The 23,001-nt window shown below is 41.2% G+C and overlaps 1 protein-coding gene across 8 annotated transcripts in view; it reads left to right on the top strand.

Annotated features, from left to right (window-relative positions):
* The window catches only part of LRCH2 (leucine rich repeats and calponin homology domain containing 2), a 53,388-nt gene extending 37,291 nt beyond the window's left edge, over positions 1-16,097 (top strand). For 6 of the 8 annotated variants that reach the window (XM_030273039.4, XM_030273038.4, XM_030273036.4 and 3 more), the window contains 3 exons: positions 7,397-7,534; positions 7,840-7,917; positions 9,057-16,097. In XM_030273039.4, the coding sequence (XP_030128899.1) occupies positions 7,397-7,534; positions 7,840-7,917; positions 9,057-9,176 (336 nt within the window). In that variant the 3' untranslated portion in view covers positions 9,177-16,097. Of the gene's footprint in view, positions 1-4,371; positions 4,676-7,396; positions 7,535-7,839; positions 7,918-9,056 lie in introns of those variants that run through there. The other 2 variants (XR_005980468.2, XM_072929323.1) reach the window with 2 other exon arrangements.
* Positions 16,098-23,001: the final 6,904 nt, after the last annotated feature.

Raw genomic sequence — 23,001 nt, 5'->3', positions numbered from 1 at the left:
AATTGGACAGCTTAGTTAAACTAACTAATAAGACTAACTAATAAGCACAGGCAGAAGCAGGAGCAAGAGCAAGCAAGCAAGCAAAGCAAGCCAGCCAGCACTAGCCTCTCCTAGACAACAGACCATGTGGGGAGGTGAACCAGCTGATAACAAGACAAAACAAACCTTCACTTTCAGAGTCAGTTCTGAAAGCACAGAACATAATATCAAACATAAACAGAATACACAATTGGGGATACCAGCACCATAATATCACCCTAGGACATTCCACCCCTTATTTCCATATCGTCAACATACTACTAAATATCATGTAAAAACTTCAAGTGAAAACTTCCATCTTTCACTCCCTCTGACACAATTCCTTCCATCTCACTTGCTCAAACCTTAGACACACATTTCCTTCTGTCTCATGTCTGTGTGCTTTCATGTACAGACAATGGCAGTAACATCCAGCAAACAGTGATATTTGCACATGAGTCTCACCCCACAATCACATCTCCGTCAGGTACACATTGTGTTGTTCCATCTCTGTGCATTATCTACCATGTACAACCAGTCCCTGAGCAAAGACAATCCCATGAATGGGTTTGTCTGTACCCAAGGCAGAATTAATTCACACTGCCTTCCCTAACAAACCTTTGACATGTGCCACTGGGACTTTATCTCCGTCTACTATATTCAGGGAATCAGACTGGGCAGGACCTGCTCGATTGGTGGAACCTCGACTGTTAGCTAACTAGGTGGCTTTTGCCAGATGCTGCTCCCAAGTTTTGAAATATCCCCCAGCCAATGCTTTCAAGGTGGTTTTTAACAGTCCATTGTACCTCTCCATTTTGCTTGCAGCTGGTGCATGGTAGGGGATATGGTACACCCACTCAATGCCATGTTCCCTAGCCCAGGTGTTGGTAAGGCTATTCTTGAAATGAGTCCAATTGTCTGACTCAATCCTCTCAGGGGTACCATGCCTCCAAAGGACCTGCTTTACAAGGCCCAGGATGGTGTTACAGGCTGTAGCATGAGACACAGTGGAGCTTTCCAACCATCCAGTGGTGGCTTCTACCATTGTGAGCACGTAGCGCTTGCCTTGGCGTGTCTGGGGCAGTGTGATGTAGTCAATCTGCCAGGCCTCCCCATACTTGTACTTGGACCACCGCCCACCATACCATAGGGGCTTCACTCGCTTGGCCTGTTTGATGGCAGCACACATCTCACAGTCATGGATCACCTGAGAAATACTGTCCATGGTTAGATCCACCTCTCAGTCTCATGCCCACTTATAGGTGGCATCTCTGCCCTGATGGCCTGAGGCATCATGGGCCCATCAAGCTAGGAACAACTCTCCCTTGTGTTCCCAATCAAGGTCTATCTTTGACACCCCTATCTTTGCAGCCTGGTCTACCTGCTGATTGTTTTGCTGCTCTTCATTAGGTCTATTTCTGGGGACATGGGCATCTACTTGGCAAACCATCAAAGGTAGATTCTCTGCCTGGGTAGCAATATCTTCCCACTCTTCTGCAGCCCAAATTGGTTTTCCTCTACTCTGCCAGTTAGCCTCTTTCCACCTCTCCAGCCACCCCCACAGAGCATTGGCTACCATCCATGCATCAGTGTAGAGGTAGAGCTTTGGCCAATTGTCCCTTTCTGCAATGTCTAGGGCCACTTGAACGGCTTGGAGTTCAGTAAGTTGACTTGATCCACCTTCACCTTCGCTAGCTTGTGCAACCTGTCCTGTAAGACTCCATACAGCTGCTTTCCACTTCAGATTCATACCTACGATGCAACAGGAACTGTCAGTGAATAGAGCCTAATGTGTTTCCTCTGCTGGCAGTTGGCTGTATGGTGCAGCTTCTTCAGCCCATGTCACTGGTTCTTCTTCTTCATCTGTGACACCAAAACTTTCATCTTCAGGCCAATTTGTAATTACTTCCAAAATCCCAGGGCGATTCAGCTTACCAGTATGGGCACGCTGTGTGATGAGAGCAATCCACTTGCTCCATGTGGCATTGGTGGCATGGTGGGTGGAGGGAACCTTTCCTCTGAACATCCTCCCCAGCACCAGTAGTTGGGGTGCCAGGAGGAGTTGTGCTTCTGTACCAATCACCTCTGAGGTGGCTTGGACTCCTTCGTAGGAGGCCAAGGTTTCATTCTCTGTTGAGGTGTAGTTAGCGTCAGACCCTCTGTAGCTCCGACTCCAAACTCCCAGTGGTCGGCCTCGAGTCTCATCAGGCACTTTCTCCCAAAGGCTCCAGGACAGACCATGGTTCCTGGGTACAGACTAGAGCACGTTCTTCACAGGTGGCCATCCTGACTGGGCCAATGGCTACTGCATGAGCCATTTCCTGTTTTATCTGGGCAAAAGCTTCTTGCTGCTCAGGTCCCCAATGGAAATACTTCTTCTTGCAAGTGACCAGGTAAAGATGGCTCTGTATGTTCGGACTGTACTCAGGAATGTGCATTCTCCAAAAACTTGTAGTGCCTTAGAAAGCTCGTGTCTCCTTCTTGTTGGTTGGTGGAGACATAGCTGTGATCTTGTTGCTGACATCTGTAGGAATCCGACACCGTCCATCTTGCCACTTCACTCCCAGGAGCTGGATCTCTCAAGCAGATCCCTTCACTTTACTCTTCTTGATGGCGAAACCAGCTTCCAGGAGGATTCTGATGACTTTCTCACCTTTCTCAAACACTTCTGCTGCTGTCTTCCCCCACACAATGATATCATCAATATATTGTAGATGTTCTGGAGCCTCACCCTTTTCTAGTGCAGTCTGGATCAGTCCATGGCAGATGGTGGGGCTGTGTTTCCACCCCCGGGGCAGTCGGTTCCAGGTATACTGCACTCCCCTCCACGTAAAGGCAAACTGAGGCCTGCATTCTGCTGCCAGAGGAATGGAGAAAAATGCATTGTGGTGTACCACTTTGCTGCCTTGGACTCCAGCTTGTACTGGAGTTCCGGCCTGTCTGGCACAGCAGCGCTCAATGGTGGAGTCACTTCATTCAATGCACGGTAGTCCACTGTCAATCTCCATTCTCCTTCAGATTTACTCACAGGCCAAATGGGGCTGTTGAAGGGTGAGTGGGTTTTGATGACCACCCCTTGCCTCTCCAGCTCTCGGATCTTCTTATGGATGGGAACCACAGCATCTCCAGTTGTTCTATACTGTCGGTGATGAACTGTTGAAGTGGCAATTGGTACCTGTTGCTCTTCTCCCTTCAGAAGTCCTACTCTACATGGATTCTTAGACACTCCAGGCAAGGCGTTCAATTGCCGGATGCCCTCTGTCACTACAGCTGCTATCCCAAATGCCTACCTGAGTGTTTTTTTGGGTCTTTCAAATACCCCCTTCAGAGGTCATCTAGGCCCAACATGCATGGGGCCTCTGGGCCAGTCACAATAGGTTGTTTTTTCCACTAATTTCCCGTCAGACTTACATCATCTTCCACCAAGGGAAATTCTTGTGATCCACCTGTCACACCAGCAATAGAGACAGATTCTGCCCCTATGTGTCTCGATGGGACTAATGTGCATTGTGCACCAGTATCGACCAAAGCCTTATATTTTTGTGGTTCCAATGTGCCAGGCCAATGCATCCACACAGTCCAGAAAACACGTTTTTCCCTTGCCTCTACCTGGCAAGAAGCAGGGCCCCTCTAAGCCTGGTTATCCTTCTTGCCTTGGGCGTATGTCTTCGAGGTTCCTTCAAGGGGATCAGACATATCATCATCATCATCATACCTGGCAGTTTGGCTACAGGCAACTGGAACTGCTCTCCTTTTGGTGGAACTTCCTCTGTGAATCTTGCCTTCCTTCAATTCATGCACCCCTTGTGCCAGAGCAGCAGTAGATTTTCCGTCCCATCTCCTCATGTTTTCGCCGCAATCATGCAGGAAGAACCACTGCTCAGCTTGTGGGTTGTACCTGTGGATATTCTCAGTTCAGTCAGAGACAAAACGAAGGTTTCTAACCAGGCAGACGCCTGGGAAACAGTTGAGAAAGAATGTAAATAATTCTTTACCTCTATTGTTGTTCACATCTTTTATAGATAAGTTCTGCCACTGTGCGTCATTCACTGCACACCAATGGTGTGAGACATTTTTACTTTAGGACCAATAGAATGGGTCTGCATGATACTCTCTATAAAAGAGAGATGTATTTGAAATAAATCAGAGTTCTAATCTCAGCCTTCTGAATTGGAGTTCTTTCATACCGTCCTGCCTCAACAGTGTCATGTACCTTCTCTCCCTATCTGGGGAATGTCTACATTGGATACCAGAACCTCTGATCTTAACTGCTGAGATTTGGAGAAGGTCTTCTTTAATTTCCTCCCGTAGTCTCTCATTATTCTCCTTTATCTTGTCTTCTATTTTCTGCAGACATGTTTCCACTGCTGCAATTCTGGCATGTGTTGGGCCATGTACGGCAACTGCATATGCTCGGAGCTTCTTCGCCATATCAAGCACAGTCTCATCCCTCTCATCCCGCTTCATTATTGCTAAAGCAGAAGTGTATTCATGTGGCCCAAGCCGTACAAGTTTTTTCCACATCACTGATGTACATGGTACCAAGTCTGGATTCCTAGTTGTTATTTCATTTGAGAAGATAATCCCTGCCACTGCCATTACTCTCAGGCGTTGGATCCCTTTGAGTCTGCTGCATATAAAGATCATCTGCACACAGGTATCTTTGTGCTACACTTTCCAGAACCCATGCCCGGAGGCTGTGAGGTTTAGCCCCCCTCATCATTCCTTGATCAATGACAGGATCATGTGACAGGGATCCCAAATGTCTCGCTTCAGTGCCATCCAGAATTGTAGCCTCGCCTGCAGCATCCCAAAGACGGACCAAAGGACTAATTACAGACTCATCAGGTCGTCGATTGTAATCCTTTATGAGTCCATGAAGGTCCCTTAGGGAAAAGGACTCAGTATTGGCCTCTGACCTTGTACAAGTTGCTTTGACTCCTGATTTCATGTCAGCAGGTGTTGAGGGTCCTTCTCCTGCATTATCATCATCATTGTCATCCACTGGTCAATCGGTCTTTTCTGTGCACTTTCCACTTCTCCTGCTAGTAGCAACAGCCATTGGTTAAGGCTTACAGTCTGGTTTAGCTGCTAGCTTAGGCTCACTGTCTGGTTTAGCTGCTAGCTTCGAGCCTGGGGTGTTGGCTGCAGCCTGAGTGACTGGGCTAGCTGCTGATTTATCTCCCTGCCCCCCTTCCTCTGTCTGCTGCCCTACAGTATCTAGCAGGGTGCGATGAGCATGTGCCAGGGCCCAGCTCACTGCAATGATCTTTTTCTCCTTAGAGTTATCATGGCACTTCTCTTTCAGGTACTTTGGCACCTCAGCTGGATTCTGAATTTATTCACATGGAAAGTCCCAGGCTATAGGGTCAGAAAATCCCTTTCAGATATGGCCCATATCCTCCCATTTCCCACACCACTCAGGATTTCCCACACCTAGCTCTACTCCTGGGTCAGGGGTCTCATCAGCCCCTCTAGAAATCTCAGCCCTCATTCTAGAGAGACTGCAGACTGTATAGAGAAAGCTTACCAGATTAAACACCAGAAAGATGGTCTCTTTAATAGTCAGGGGAAACTGAACATTCTCTAATAGGGAGGTAAGAGATTCAGAGGAGAAGAAGGAAAGCAAAGGCTGAAAAGCTTCATCTCCTCCCCCTCATCCCCTGCTTCTCCTCTAACAAACTGGCTGCACAACCATGACTATGAGCCATGCATTCCTGGAACAGACTTCAGCACCTTTATCAACCCACTGCAAGCCATTACACCCAAGCCCAGCCCAATGGATATTCTGGTCAGTGCCCTTCTACTGCAAAAACTACCTATTAAGGACAATACCAGAGCTATTCCTGAATAAGAAAATAAACCTAGGGACCATAGAGGGATAAAGATCTCAAAAAACCCTAGGGACCAGAAACACATGCAGGCCTCCACCCGAAGAGACACTATGAATTCAAACAACATAGCCAGTAACTGCTCTATACCAACACAAAGTAATTGGAACCAAAATATGATTACAACAGGTTTTTTTCCACTCTCCCAAGCCACGAGTTGGGCACCAAAATATTTGTCCTAGTTTAGGGCAAATTTGTGAGAAAACCTCCGGAAGGAGCCCCCGGAAAGCAAACCCCCATGTCCCCTTCCCGCCACCTGGTTCGGGAAGAATTTCTCCAGAGAGAAGTGGTAAAAAAACCTGTTTATTTGACAAGCAAACACTCCCCAGCACTAAAAATAAAAAAAAAATTAACAACACCAGATGACAAAAACTCTTTCACCATTCTGAAGAGATGACAAATTTGGAAAGTGTCTTCTGGGAGTGGTCGCCCAGTTCTCGGTCTCCGACACTGGCGATGGCTGCTGCAGATCAAAAAAATGCAGGCTTCTGGTGTTCCTCGGTGTTTCCCAGGTCCCAGTCCGGAGCAGGTTGGAATGATATTCAGGAAAGGGAAAGGAAAAAAAAACAGTCCAGGGAAAAAAATTGGACTGCTTAGTTAAACTAACTAAAAAGGGCAAGCAAAGCAAGCCTGCAAGCACTAACCTCTCCTAGACAACAGACCAGAAGGTGAGCGGGCTGATAACAAGACAAAACAAACCTTCACTTTCAGAGTCAGTTCTGAAAGCACAGAACATAATATCAAACATAAACAGAACACATGATTGGGGATACAAGCACCATAATGTCACCCTAGGACACTAAATCATAGCTGCTTTGCTTTTTTGAGGGCAGTGCTGATTTGTGGTTTGCCTTCTATGAAGGGTGTTTGTTTGTCTGGTTCCCTTCCTGAGCAGTGGAATCTTGTTGTTGGAGTGGGAAAAACCATTATTTGCCTTCTCTGTTTTGCAACACAAGAGTGGGCCCTTGGCCACTAGAGCTTAACTTTTATCTGTACAAGTGAAATAGCCTTTCCCACATTCATGTTCCCTTATTTTTATTTTCCTCCTTCTCATAAAATCCTGTATGGTTTCAACTCACAGATTCTGCCCACTAAGCACTGATCACATATTCAGCACAACACTGTCCTTAAGTTCTGTACTTTCTGTTATGAGCAGTGAGTTTTTTGTATGGGCTTGAGAGCTGTGTATTCTGGTCATTTTTGGCAGAAAAGACATTTCTCAATGTATGTTGTTGTGCCATTAAAAAAAAAAAAAAACCCACAAAATAACAAAATGCAAGAAAAACCCAACAAATACAAACAAAAGAAACACAGGGCCTCTTAGGAGACAAGGATGTTTATACTGAGTAAAGCATAAATTTATTATGTTTATTTCACTTTAGTATTTAAGTGTTCCTTTTAAACATCTACATGCTTTAAAATACCCTGCTTTTTAAATGGAAAACTAGCTAATGTTGAGAGTAACTTACTTATGGCCTTTTTCCTAGAATCTTGAATCCAGGTTGAAGGTAATTTTGCCAGATGACATTGGAGCAGCGTTGATGGATGGGGTGGTTCTTTGCCATTTAGCCAATCACATAAGGCCACGTTCTGTTGCCAGCATTCACGTCCCATCGCCAGCAGTGGTAAGGCATAAATAATTTATTTTGTTTTTGGTATATCTTACATGAAAATAAGCTTTTGAATTTCAATATTAAACATTGTGACTCATGTTTACCGCATTGATTTGCTACATTACTCACTTTGGTTTTTCATGGAAGAAGCATTAAAGAAGCTCAGAAGTTCAGTTTAAGAGCTATTTTCCTCATGAAGACTCCTATGAGTCTTCATAGAATGTGTCTTGTGTTTTAGTAACTGTTAGTGAATTTACATCAGAAATACAAACTCCTTCATGAATGCCTGATGAAGATCTAATATCCTGTCTTCACAGCCTAAACTCAGCATGGCAAAGTGCCGAAGAAATGTTGAAAACTTTCTTGATGCTTGTAAAAAATTGGGCATTCCACAGGTACACTAATTGCTTTATTGATTTGTTAATAACCACAGAAAACATTAGCAAATACTGAGTTTGGAGGGTTGGGGGAGAGTTATTATGACAAATGATTGACAGTAGGGAGCAATAGTGATTATGACACTGACCAGAGAGCTGATGGTCTGAAGAGAAATTACATTCCAGGCTTATGGGGTGAACTTGAGGAAGCTACTTTATGGGTTTCTAGTCAGTTCTTAATAGTAAAACTAGTACTGACCTCCTTGTAGTGTATATTGTCATCTAAACAAAGGAATGGACTTGAGAGGGTAATGTTTTATTACTTGAAAGTCTTGAGTTTAGTAACTCATTTTGGTATCAATTCAGCCTGCCTAGGAAATATCCTACATTTACAGAAGTCTGTAGCCTGAATGATTGGCTGTCTTTTTTAGCATGGCTGTAGCTGCAGCCTATTACTTGTGCTTCTGTTGCCCAAGTGTATCCTCTTACCTCCTTTTATGAGGGAAAAAAAAAACTTTAAAAATAAGTAATTTCCTGCATATTATGAGACAAAAAATTCCCTTGATCTTCTTTAGTGCAAGAAGAAAATTAGTTGATAGATTTAGAAGCTGGTTTACTGTCTCACGTGGAGCCACCGGCCATGCAGAAGCTAGAGGTGCTGAAATTTACGTTGTGTATTACTTGTAACACCAGCTGGCAGTTGGGAAGATTGTCCAGCTTCTGCTGAATTTTGAGATTGAATGATGACTTTCTTGGAGAATCATTCATTATTGAGTTTATTAGCAATTTTAAGTTATCCCAGGGGAAAGATTGTTAATAAAGTGGCAAAACAAGGGAAGGGGAGAAGAAGGCCACTGAGCCAACAGCACCCACCAGCTTGTTTTTCTGACTCTGCTTATGAAAAGAAAGTCCTTTACTTTAAAAATTTAGCACTCTTTTATATGTCTTCTGACATTGTCATAGTTTAACACTTCAAACAGATTATAACAAGTTTCTGCCCATTCTGTTGTTGTAGAGTACCACAGGGACATTTAAGGCCAAAGGTGTTTTCTCTGCAAGTGTCTTCCTGACGTGTATGTGGCTTCAGAGAATATGTTTGTTACCTGCCCTGGGGACAAAGGCATGGAACTGGTTAAATGTCCTGTGTTCTTTTGCAGGAGAGACTTTGCTTGCCTCATCACATTCTGGAGGAAAGGGGTCTGGTGAAGGTTGGCCTCACAGTTCAAGCTCTGCTTGAGTTGCCTGCATTGAAAGTATCTCAGCTTTCTTCCATGTGACACAACTTCTTGGCAGCTAGACAGCTTCCCATTTGCTCTGTTACAGATTTCTCTGAGGCACTTCAGCCACCTACATGGGAACACCCAAGCCATCAAAAACTAAAACCTGTCCAGATGATGTAGAGAGCCTTACTTTGGAGCTTTGTATGAAAACCTTGGAGTCAGTTCACTGTTAAAGAACATAACTATTTTTTTTCTTCTCTTTTGTAATTGGATGTATAAAGAGAATGTGGTAGCATCAGGTTCTCTTTCTAGTTAAGTTAAAACTGCCATTTAACATCTGAGTGTTAGAGTTAAATGCTAGATTTCTTTTTTTTTACATTGAAAATGTTGTATAAATTACTTTTGAAAGTACAAAGCACACCTCCCATCACTTTAATTTTTTGAGTCAATCATTTGATTTAAAGATAAGTCAAAAATATAGCGATGGTATGATGGTAAAAATGATGATGATGATATGATGGTAAAAAATGAGCAACTGATCACTTGTAATTCCCTTTCACTCTCTGAAAGCTTAATATTTGTGTTCCTTGTTTTTTGCACTCCTGATTGTAACTTACGCACTTCTAACATTACCAGTATTGAGTCTGAGTGTCTGGTGATTACACAGAACAGGATACAATGAGAAAAGGACACAGATTATTGAGTTTTCCCAGTCTTCTAGGTTGGTGCCAGATTTTTTTTTTTCAGTTGTACTGTAGATTGTTTACCTGTGAAGTGCCTGTGTAATTGATAACTCTTAATAGTCGTAAACATTTTTGAAGTGTCTTTGTTTAAAATAGATAAAATAGAATTTTTTTAATATTTTAATAGTTTTTTTGTAAAATCAGTATGTGAAGATTTAAGAAATACTTCACGTTTTTGATGTTGGGTGTTTTAAGTTTGTTGCACAATTTAATTGTTGTCTAATAATTAGAAAATACTGTAAATACTTTTTATTTATGATATTTAATTTGATAATACTTAATTACTTTTGGTTTATTGTATTGTTGGACAAAAACAATGTTGTCTACTTTTCTTTGTTTTGGACAAACAAATACACATGATGAATAAGACAGGAGGACTAGTGATTCATACAGAGTAATTTAGGACATTTTGATAAAACTGCCAAAATCTCAGGTTTACACTGTGATGTTCAGGATTTTATGTAATATTGCTCCTGATCTCACATGACATTTTTACAACAGATATATCCATAATTTAGCTGGGAATTATCAATGTTTATCTTTTTAGTGTTTGCAGGCTTTATTGTGTAATTTACATGAGCGTGGCATTAGCACACAGGTCACTTTGTACAAACATCACTGTGCTGAGAAATTGGATGGATAAATGTGAAAACAAAACATTTCCACTGTGTTGCTTCTGCACAAATTCTTGGTGTGTTGAGAATATTTTGAAACCATACATAGTTGAATTCTTCTCTAAACAAGTTGCAAATAATTTCATAATTTTGGTAGTAGATCTGTTTGTATTAGTTTGTTCTTCATGAATAGGTAGCTCAATTAAAAAAATGTTTTGACTGCCACAGATTTTTTATTTCAGGCTAAGTTATTTTCAGTTGAGGGATATGTTTGCCGGGCATGTGACAAGATTTGATTCTGTTCTTTCCAATTGACCAAGACCCTATGTAAGATAATTCATCAAAGAATGAGGAAAGAGTGTTGTCTGTTCCTTCTACTATAGTCCTTAAAGGCAATAGCTGATAGGAAAAATAACTTTTCTGATGATAAGTTTAAAAATACCACTTATTTTAAAAAACATTGAAATAACTTTGTGTTCATGTAATAGTTAAAATCCACTATTACTCATATAGTGTTGCCTTAAAACACAGCTTATGGAAAGGCTGGTGTATAAATTAATTTGCAAAGTCCTAGATATAAATCATAGGTTAGATAATCATAGGTTAGATAAATATGTGTTTAAAGAAACTGGATTGTTTTGACATTTGAAATACCGTATTTCAAATCTATCTCTAATTGGTTCTTGTATCTCTTCTAATTGTTATTTTAGCAACTTCAGTCTCTGTTTTCATTAATGGCACTATCTGAAAAGTCATGCAAAAACTAATGAAAAAGTTATAATTCATTTAGCAAAATGCTAGCCTGCTACATTTAGAAAATCCAGCCACTCAAAAAGAGTAAGTCTCTGTCTTTCATTTCACTGTTTTTGCTACTACCAGAGCTAAGTTCTAGTTCAGTGTTAGCCATGGAAGTGCTAACTATAAATTGTCACTTTGTTATCTGAAAACTGATCTCCACTGTTATTTCATTGTCATATTTAAAAACATTTTCTGATCTTAAGGTAACATTTTTCCTTCTTGAACTAATTTTATTAAGTTACATCGCAGTATAAACATTAAGAATTCTCTTGATGGAGCATGGCAGCTGCTGACTACTTAGGGGTTTTTCAAACTCCTTAGTAAGTTGAAAACTGGATATGAAACTTATGTACTAATTTTAAAATGAAATCTACTAAAAAAATATTTTTTTTTAGTACTCTGCAGTTCTTCCCCACAGACTTGCTACCAGCTGTCGTGCTTTGCCATTCCTTGGAAATTATTATGGCCACCTTCTTGCTCATGGGGAAGGATAGTCATGAGTCTTCCAAGGCTTCCCTTTTAGCATGGCAAAGATTAAAGCCTTCAAGTACCCTTAGGAGCAGTATGAGAAAAGACCCACTGTGCATGGATTAATCTTTTTCTCATCTCTTAACTTTTTACTACTAATAATAATAATTTAAAGCGTTACTAGCACTGGCTCGTACCCATTGTTATTTCTTTAACAGCAATTTCAAAAATGATACTAAAAAGATTTGAATTTTAAGTTTTCATTTCCAGGCCTTTGGAAATAGTTGTGTCTTCTCTGTTCAAGAATTTGCATATACTCTATTGCTTTTACCCTCTCCTTTTGATTCCCAGCATCTTATTTTTGTTCATTCTCAGATCTAGTGCATTCAGGCTGTTGGTTACTCTGGGCCACTTCCCATCTTCCTCCTGAATTTTTTAAAGGAATTGTTCCAGTGGTGCTGGTGAGCCATTGTGATTCCAGAATCCATTCTCCAAACATTTTCAGTGTTTGAGATATACATCTTCCATTTTGTTTAGGATTTGTTTAGTACTTAATACAGCTGATAGGGAAGGTAAAAACTGAGGCCTGCTCAGTTCCTGTTGCACTCATTCTGTTTTCACTTACAACATGAAGAAAAGTCAACATTAAAAGCTTTAGGAAGGTGCATTAAGTTTTCCTAATAAACTTTGCAATAATGGGGCATGAATTGTAAATTACAGAGTGGATCAGCATAGTGGCAGGGCTTCTGTTGTTGTGTATTTTTTTCTGTGTTTTGTGTCACTGGATGCAGTATGTTACATGTGACTGAACTTTCACTTGAGCAATAATGTCCCAGATATGGTGAGGTCTTACAGCAGTGACAGTAAAATAATCGTTGTGAAGTGTGGTGTCTTCCCAGAGAGGATCTCAGAAATGCTTTTCATCTGTTCTTCAGCACTGCTCACTGGGGCACTGCTGGGGATGCAGAAACCATCCAGACCCCTAACCTGGAGGATTTCCAAAATCTAACCAAGAACTATGAACATAAAATAGGGAGGAATGGATTTGAAACAATAAATAACTGACATGAATAATAAGATTTTTTTTTTTAATCCTAGGCTTTATTGAAGTCAAGGCAAGTTTTACCCTTGAATTCAGTAGATTTTTGCCTTTTCTATTTGTGGAGCATCTGAGCTGAAGACCGTAGCAAACATGGCTTAAACTTGTTTGACACTAGCAAACTTTAGTGGCAGATTCTTGACTAAAATAGTGACCTCTGGTAAGTCAAATGAAGTTGTAAAATGTTATGTGGATTCATTTAATAAAAATTTTCTGATAAGCCAAATAGTATTTAGATGGTAGGAAAAATTACATTGAAGTGGGATGGTGTTGTTACCTCAATAAAATTGTAGGTGATGACAACCATTAGGTTTTTACTGCACTAAAAACTTCATTTTAAATACCATATAATTTAGTGGCAGTCTCATCAGATTTTGATGTAAATCTGTAGCTAAATCAAAACAAAAATGAAGACATCTGTTTTCACTAACTTTCATATGTCATGTTGGTACTGAAGAGAAAGAGAGAGGGATGAAGGTCTGGCACTTCTTCCTTTTCCTGATTCCTTAAGTGTTTATTTGAAAGGCTGATTCCACTGATTTCAACTGAAAGCAACCTCTGTGAATTTTTAGCACTTCTGGAGATAGGAGATGTGGTTTGGTATTGACAAATCAAATGTCACTTCCCATACCAAATCAGGCTAATGTGTTTCTGTTAGAGGATCTCTACTTGAAAAGCCAAAGTAAATAAACGCACCCGAACATACAATTTGGAATTAAGAAAATGTCATTAAGACCAGCAATGGGAAAGGCAAAGTAGAGTTGTCCAAGCAGAGAGTGCTCTGAATTGATTTCACATTAAATCACTTCAGGAAAAGCCTTCAGTCTTAGTAAAGAAGTGTTTTGTAGCTGAGGGATGAGGATCCTGGAGTGTGTGGAGCTTTCAACAGAGCTTAGAACAACAAGGGATTTGCCATCTTTGTGTTCCCAGAGCCCATTTGGTTTGGATAACTCCGTCCCAGTGCTGCAGGAAGTGCTGCCCATGCCCAGCCCTGGGAAGGGGACCTGGCATGTGCCCCTTGTGATCCCCTGCCTTTGTACCAGTGAGGCTGTGCAGGACAACTGCTGACAAAAGCACCTCCTTGCTCTTAAAGAGATGCTGCAACCTGAGCAAAACCACCAAGTGATAATTTGAGAGTAATTGCTAATAGATACTCAGCAATATTTAACTTTCCCCGGCAGTGGTGATGTAGTGAGGCAGAGGACACTTTTGCTTGTAGGAGCTGCAGACCTTTTCTAAATGCAAATTGCACCATGGCTCTGAACTGGTTAATGTGGCCCTCTTGCACTTCCAGGAGGGAATGCAAACAGTAATGCTGGGTTTGTTCCATATGCCACACACTGGGTCATGTGTAATTCATTTACAGACTGACGGACAGGTGAACTGTCTGTTCTTAATGAGGTATGTTATGATACAGGTTTATTTTGGAAAATAATAACATAATTTTCTCTTTTCCTGTGAAGAATTCTGCTGATCTTCACTGCTTAAATAGAGAGTATATGTGATTAATTGAATTTTAGTTAAAACTTGCCACTGCACAGAAGCAGTTCTGGCTCCTGTGTTTGTTACATAATAAAATGCCCTTTGCTTGTTTTGTCTTTAAGTATTTTCACATAGTACAGTTTTGGCAACATACTGTCTTAAAATGGTGGTTATATGAAGTGTTTGTTCCCTCATTGGGTTTGACCATTATTTTTTCAGCATGAGAGGCAACGGGCAGCAAAATTTCTCCAAGACTGTTTGGTCAATTTTAGGGAAGGCACACCAGTTATCATAAAATTACATATAATCTATCATTTTTAGTTCAAATTATATATAGCCAATTACAATTTCAAAAAATAATTTTCAGAGTGTTTTTTACATTTTAGAATCCTAATCTTAAAACAAGCAAAAACCAAAAATTTTTTCCATGGCTACTCTAGTTTCTTAGAGAACTCTAAAGGAGAAGAACAGTTTGGACTGACAGCAATTTAATTGTTTTGGAAAAATTGTGATTTTGGCAGTGCTAAACTTGCAGTTGAACTTGATCCATTTAAAGTCTTTTCCAGCCTAAATAAGTCTATGATTGTAAGGCTTCAGTGAGATCAGAATTTCCCTCCAGAGTTTTGTAACTCAGTTACTGCATAAAGTCAGTAATTTAAAATACATTCTTGGCACTAAGGAGGGTTTCTTCACTTCATCCAAAGTTAAGTGAAATAAGGCAAACATAACTTTTTCCATCATGGTTTTATGAAGGCAGATTGTAAAATAGAGAATATTTGGAAATGCCACAAGGATACTTTTTTGCTTTCATTTAAAAATGAGTGAGCCAGTGAGATATTTCCAAAATGACTATATTTGTGTAGGGTTTGGTTGTGCCATACTTGGCATGGGAGCTTGCAGTAACTGTTCAGTATTTGTATTCTGAAGCTGTGCAGGACTGTGCTCTTCACATGGAGCTGCTGATGCAGTTGTGTTTGCTGAAGGGATGTGATACCTGAAGCAAATTCCTGCAGCCATGGGAGTTCCTGGCTGTAGCTGCTCTTGGCTGTGGCACCAGCAGCAAGGCAAAGCTGAAATTCCCAGGAGGAGCACACACAGGTGTAGTGAAAAAGGGTGGGTTGGTGGAATATATTGGGAGTAATGTGAATATTTTCTATTATTATGGAATGTCTAGAACAATGAAAATGTGATTGCTTTACAATTATCATTCAGTTGATATTCAGTTATTTTATTTTGTAATTTGTAGTTTTAAAACTCAGAAGATGCAATGTAACCAAATGGTCAACATGTAAATGTGTGCAGGATGTGGCAAAAGTAGTTCTGAGGACACAGGAAGAGAGTGATCATTTAAAATAGATGCTCAAATTGTGTACATACTTGCAAAGTTTTTGATAGTGCATTTAAATTGATTTTGCATTTCATGTTCTTGTAAAGTGCATCTTTCATACTTCTGAAGATTGTCTACTTGTACTATACTGTATTAAGCCTTTTTTCAGGATTTCCATTATTGCTCTAGCTTCCAACATACATGTTTCTTCCGAAAAATGTTCTTTTTTTTTTTTCTTTTTTTTTTTTTTTTTTTTTTTTTTTTGTAAATAGTGTTTTGTATTAAATTTGCATGGATAAACCCACGTTTCCAAAACCAGTGTACAGACGCTGTGTATAAAATATAAACTGTTTCATGATTTTCATGTAGTCAAGTTATTCAATTTGATTTCATTTCCATTTATATATTTGTAGTAAATAATGAGAATTTGTTGTATGTTCTCTCAAATGTCTGTGTTGTCATTTTGATAGAAAGTGACCTGCCTCATGTCGGGAAATACATCCTCTGACAAACAAAAGGAAAGCTAACTCCTGGTTCAGGGGTGTAGGACACATCCACATGTGAAATATGTTGGGATTTTGGTTTTGACCAGCAGTGGTGAGAATATACAAGGATCAATTTGCCCTCACTTGCAGCAATCTTTATATATTTACACACTTCCCTGTGAGAACCACTCAATGTCTTCTCACATATATTTGGAATAACATAGATTTTTGAGTCTTGCTAATGATAACCTTAAAGCAGCACAGAATTTCCTCTTGACAGAGGTCATCTGCTTCCCTTCTGTTCCCTGGGCTGGCTCTGGCAATAGCACAGATAATCTGTGTGGTTTGTAGTCATCATTTGCTTGATCTAGCATTAGGGAAACAGAACTGCTGTGTTTTGGAGCTGTAGTTAAGTTGGGTTATTCAAATGTAGGTTAACAGAGTGTTGTATATTACCAAATTTACTTTACCTTAATTTCTTTTAGATTATTTAAAGATGTAGACAATTCTATTCTTAGACCTGAGTATTGAAAACAAATACTCTCTTTTGAGAGATGTTTTTTCCCTGTGAGATCTTGTTCTGCATCTGCACACACCCAGCTGCTCTTTGTTTTCTGATTAGGCACATTGGGGACTGTAAAGCAGAAATTGAGGAGCAGTATTCTAAAGAAAGGAACACCATTCCTTTACAAAAGCATCTCAGCTGCTGGAACTTTTTTTGCAGTTACCAATGAGGGGTTTAGAGTTGAAATATTCTGTTGTTTAGTTTTCAGCTCTGAAGAAGACTTTCCTTTTATGAAAAGGCTTTTTAGATGTTCAAGGGCAATGACACCACCTGCAGAAGCCTCCGTTCTGAGCTGAACTCCATGAAATGCAGATCTGAGGAGGAGCAGCTGAGGGAGCTCGAGGGGCTCAGCCTGGAGAAAAGGAGGCTCAAGGGGGACATTATCACTCTCTATAGCACCTTGAAGGGAGGGTGGAGCCAGGTAGGGGTTGGTCTCTTCCCCCAGGTAACAAGTGACAGGATGAGAGGAAACGGCCTCAAGTTGTGCCAAGGGAGGGTTAGATTGAGTATTAGTAAAAAAATTCTTCTCTGAAAGGGGCAGGCATTGAATAGGCTGCCCAGGGCAGTGGTGGAATCACTGTATCTGGAAGTGGGCAAGAGCTGTGTGGATGTGGCACTGGGTAAAGGGTTTAATGGTGAGCTCAGTGGTGCTGAGCTAATGATTTAACTTTATGGTCTCAGGAGTCTTTTCCAACCCTAATGGTTCTACGATTCTAAGATGAAAGTTAACTCTGTCCCTGTTGAAACCAACACAATGACTTACTACCATTTTTATCTTCCATGAAACTATCAGAGCTAAACTTCCTACTCTTCAGCAGTCCAGTCATTTGTGTTACTTTCTCTCCTAATGCATTTCCAGATATCTTTCTTCTCCACAGTTAGTGGAGGCTGAAATCCTTTTGCAGCTTGAGTGATAAATACTGATATCTTCAGTGTAAATGTTAATTTTTCTTAGTAAGAATATGACGATTCAGATAGACAGGTATAAATTCATGAGTTGATGCTGTGTTGTTCATTTCATCCTCTCCCCTTCGATTTACAACATCTCCAGCTCTCAGAAAGAGAAGAAGGCAAAGAAACAGCCAACACAGTATTTCCTAGCAGAAGCTTCCAAGTGCATGAACTTCTGAAGAATACTTAATAAGACAAATCATCCCACACTCCCTGTATTCTCCAGGCCTCAAGAAACAGAATCAAAAGAAAGCAGGATTATCTCTGAAAACTCCCAGGGGTATAATTTAGAAATAGATAAGTAATATTGAATTCAGTTCCAAATAATGTTTCTGTGTAAGCTCTTCTCCTCCACAAACCACTGGGTGATGTGTCTAGCTTGCACTTTTCACTGTGTACTGAAATAGTGCATTCTGTTCTTCTCCAGTAAGGACAGTGATTATCTTGTAATTTTTGGCTCAAGCAACATAAACTTCTATTTCCCAGGAATATTAGTTTAAATGATGGCTATAATTTTTTTTTTCTGGTGAAATCATAGGGGATTTCCCAAAGTTTTCTTCCTCCTGTATATGCAACAGGATTACAAAAGAGATGTAGCAGATAGACCTCCCTCCCCTTCCCCGTGAATGAACCAAGATTTATTACTCAAGTGTTATTGCCCTTCTCTGAGCAGTGCCATGCTTGCTTTGATTATCAGTTTTTTGTATTGCCTGAATATGGCGTCATTGAGCCTTACTTGTGTATTGGAAACTTTGAAACCCCCATTCCCAATTTTTACTTTTGCTACTGGCTTAGAAACAGCTTTATCACACTGACTGACTCTTTCTGACAACTTGCATTAATATTTAATTCAAAGCACTTTCATTGTAAATTCAGGAGCTGTGTTTGATGCATAAATTGAAATGACAAACAGTTTATTTAGGAAAATACTTGATTCTTTCAGGACTTACGTATCCCCAGACTGGGGTACATTCCTTTTTTTTTTTTTTTTTTTTTTTTTTTTTTTTTTTTTTAAATTATTTGGCCTTTCAGATATCAACAAATTGCAAGGAGTTCTATTTTGACTAAAAGCAAACTCAGAATTGCTATAATATGCTTTGAAGACATCTATAAAACAGAGCAGATCTTACCACTTTTGTTCCCACAGGTACAGATGGGGAAAGAAATCTCATTACCATCTGGCTTTTCTCACTTGAACTTGCACATAAACCAATAAAGCCTTATGCACAGAAGGGTAAATTCCTTTCTGTAAATACAAATTTTTAAAACTAAATTTATTATTGTCTTAAAAAAAACCCCACAACAAATTAATGTCTAAATTGATAGTTTACTCAACAATGGTAGAAACATGAGGTATTTTTCACTTTCTGACAGATTGCATCTGCTTGGCAACATTACATCTTGACTTAATCCTGTGTTCCCTTGTGAGTGCAGGTTGTGTTCTGCCTGCAGACAGTGAAGCCCTTTACTTTGGCCGGAGAACTGCTCCTGCACTCTGATCTCCAGAACTAGAGCATTCTGCTGTTTTTCACTTTTGCAGCTTGTTTATATGAATAAATACTTGATGCCACTGAAGCTGTTATCCTTCCAAGCTCGTAAACATGAAAAATCCAAGCCAGGGATGTGGCAGTTAAAAATAAACACCTGGGTGGTGCTCAGGGCTGCCTAAAGGAGTTTCAATTCTATTAGCTTCCAGCAGTGTCACTGAGCCTTGGCATCCCTCCACCCCCCTCACCAAGTCAGGTGAGCTCCCCATCTGCCTCCCCTACAGGGCATAAACATGTTTTGCTCAGATTTTAACCAGCTGGCCACTGTTGGTGCATTTGACCCACCTCTGCCGGGAGGATGGAATATAGGATCTTCTGCAGTCCCCTCCAGCCTTGGCTCTGAGCTGCATATCCTACTTGGTCTCTGGACTCCCGAGGATGGTGACTCAGGCAGTCCTTGTTGACCCACAGGCTGTAGATGATGGTTTGTGACAAATCCCATGCTTTTTTAGGAAAATAGTTGTGGAGCCCACAGGTACTCCTGTCAGCTGGCAGAACAGAGGGTGGGATGTTTCTTCACAAGCAAGAACACCTTGTGCTCTGATATGTTCAAAATGAACAGCTGGATTGACATGAAATGTATCTCATAATTTGTCAGGCATGCTGGTGGACCTAAGGAGGAATCCAAAGGCATTTTTACCCTGCCCCTTTAGTTTGGCTCACAGTTGAGTGAACAGTTCATGCACTGTGGTGCCATGAAAAACACCCACGAGAAGTGCTGCTAAAGACCAGAAATTTTTTAGACAGTGTAGGAGACAAACTGCAAATCAAAATAAAGCATTTAAAATCTGGCTGTCAAAAGTGATTAAGACTGGGGAGTTAATTTACTTGCCTCCCACCCAGCAGGAAGAAGACAGTGGTTAACTTGTGTTCTGTTGACCACTCCTTCTCACAGGGGATGAATTTCTGACATCTGATCAATATTTTCTGTGCCAGACATTCACAGAAATAAAACCTACAAGTACAGGAATATTTGTTTTATGCTTGATACTCCCAAACTGGGAAATAGGAAACCAATGAAGCACAGATGCTGTGGACAGGAAGATGAGCCAAGGCTGTGGTTCCTTAGCTTCAACTGGAGCAGTGTTTCTTTTATTCTGGGCAGTGCCCTCCCCTCTCCTCAGCACAGGATCCCCAATGCTCACCCCTGTGTCCAAGGCTGAGCTGGCAGCTCTTGCCCCAGCAGAGACAGCAGGTCCAGCTCTGTTTTGCTACCTGCAATCCCAGCCTGTGGAATTAAAGGTGATGCCCTGGAGCATCCACTGGAGCAGAACCACTGAAGCAGACCCACTTCAATGGCTCAATGTCTGTGGAGACTTTCCTTGCTTATCCTTTTCTTGACATTAAATGGGTTTATTTAAATATATTTTGGTGTGTAATGAGCTATATAATTTGTTTTGGGGTGAGCCAATGAATGGAGCAAGGGAGTTCAGCCTCCAGGGGCTTAGTGTGCTGTAGGATTTCACAAAGAAAGCATCACAGGGTGTCTCTGTCCCCATGGCGTCTTTCCAAGGGCTTTCTGCAGAGACAGGTGGTGTAGGACTGGGAGAAGCTTCAGAAGAAGGCAACTCTTCAAGTTTCAAAGTTAGTAGTTGGATTAAAAAGTCACTGCTCAGTCACCTTGTGGGGAATTAAGAAGAGCACAACTCAATTTTAGAAGAGTGCAGATTGCTGCACCCACAGGGAAAAGGAATGTCTTTCACAAAGCAGGCAAACTACTGAGATCCTTTCATTAAAATAAATATTTTTATTTTCTCTGCTAAGACAAATCCTCTCCATCAGCTAAAATCTATCTTGTAAGTGCCAGTTGATTAATACAATGATGAAGGATTTATTGGTATATTTCTTAAAGCTTGTTGGAATATTTGTTTTTGCTGTTGTAAATCTTCTGAGTAGTATTACTCAAATCCATGTAGTCATCCATGTAATCCATCCAAGTCATCTTGGGGCAAGCCCCAAGAACAGAGTGTAACACCAGGGAAAGTCAGAAAAGGGAACAACTAGGAAATAACAGGATGATCTTTGGGCTTAATCCTGCACACCCATAAGAACCTGTACCCATGTGACCTCTAATTTCTCAAGCATTACATGTCAGATATTAGGTGTTAGCCAATATTTTTGTTTGCAAAAGCAGTCTTTAAACTGAGCCCTGCCTTCAAGGTGCAATTGGAGCACTCATTCTTTCTTAACCAGCAACAGATCTGCAAAGAAACCATCCCAGCATGGGTTTGTTTTGTAAGCGTTGGTTCACAGCAGAGATGTAAATCCTTATATTCCTTTAACCCAAGCTAAAGTGCAGTGGTTAGTGCAAATGCTGCGTGGTGAACCCCTTCAAAAGGAAAACCCAACACAGCCTCTACTGAAAAGGATCCTCAGGACACTCATATGGGAATGGCCCTCTCGGGGCTCTGGCTTTGGAAATTTGCTGGGCTTTTGTAGGTGTTTGAACAGTGTTAACTTCAGGTCTGGTCACATTGACCCAAGCCTTTATCAGTATTATAAATTGTTGGTAAATTATCTGGCAAAAACATCCGGCCCCAACATCCCAGGGACAGCTCTGGTCAGAGTTGATCTCTCCCACTACCAAGTGCAGGGACAGCTGGCCTGTTCAAGCCCAGCTGAATGGGATTAGCCTGCCCACCCCCTCCAGAGGGTCAGGGTATCCCACCCTTGCCCCCTGCAGACCGCAGCCCTGCAGCAGCTGCTGGATAAAGGCGTCCTGCCATCAACACCTTCCAGAGGGCACAGCAGCTCATCCACCCACCGTGGATTACTCCTCCTCTGCCTCCCTTTTTGCTGATGTGTGTATGCACCTGAGCTGTACAGGGATTTCAGTGCCACCAGAAGAAGCTGGTCTACCCTTTTTCCCTAATCATATTTCCTAATAGTATTTCCTGCTGCAGAACAAACCTATGTAAGAACATCCACAAACCTGGTGAGATCAAACCTGTGCCTAATTTCACTGTCACTCAGTGCTGGGAAGACCTGTGCCTTGGAGAGCAGTCCTGTGAGCACATCCTTCAGCATAATGATTTATAGCTGGAGAGCTGCTGAGTTGCTGTCTGAAAACTGCAGTAATCTGAGCAGGACCTTGGTCATAGCATATGTCACAGGAAATAACAATGGAGCAAGATTTATCTCTGATGAAGTAGCCCCACTCAAATTGAAAGGACCCAGTGAAAGCCAAGAACAAAATTTCTCATTGAATAAAAAGTGTTTTACTTTCTGACACTTATGTTTGTTTTTTGGGTGTTTTTCCCCGTAAATGAAGAAGTCCAACAGTCATCTGCCTGTGGACACCTGCGCCCAGCTGAGATGCTGATGTTAGTCCGGAATGTGCAGAGCTGCAGCAGTCACCACATCGCAGGTGATGGGAACTGGGAGACCTGAGACCAGCCAGCATTGCCTGCTGGAATGCCTGTGGCACTGTCCCCATGGTTTCCCACTGCCAGGCAGGGCTCTTCAGGTCACACTAATCAAGGTTTTCCCAACCATACTGCATCCTGTGATGGGAAAGTCCCTCTCACATGGTTGTGGGGCTGTTTGCTGCAAGCCACACATGCAGAGAGCTGTGCTGCCTGGGAGTGGATGCTGAGCCTGACGTCTGCAAGCACTCAGTGCCTGCCCTGTTTCTTCCTGTGCATCCTACACACAGAGCACTCCCACGCTGCCCTGTCAGATGCAGCTGACCAAAACTCACTCTCTAGAAACAGGAACATATGCAGGACTTTTTTTTTTTCATTTCACTCTTCCAGCTTTTTTTGTTTTAAGAGTTAATAAGTCTTTTGTCTAACATGTTACCT

The sequence above is a fragment of the Taeniopygia guttata genome, chromosome 4A, assembly GCF_048771995.1.
Source record: "Taeniopygia guttata chromosome 4A, bTaeGut7.mat, whole genome shotgun sequence".
In the NCBI taxonomy this organism is placed as follows: Eukaryota; Metazoa; Chordata; class Aves; order Passeriformes; family Estrildidae; genus Taeniopygia; species Taeniopygia guttata.
Note: the sequence above shows the minus strand (reverse complement) of the source record. Positions and strands in the feature narration are given on the sequence as shown.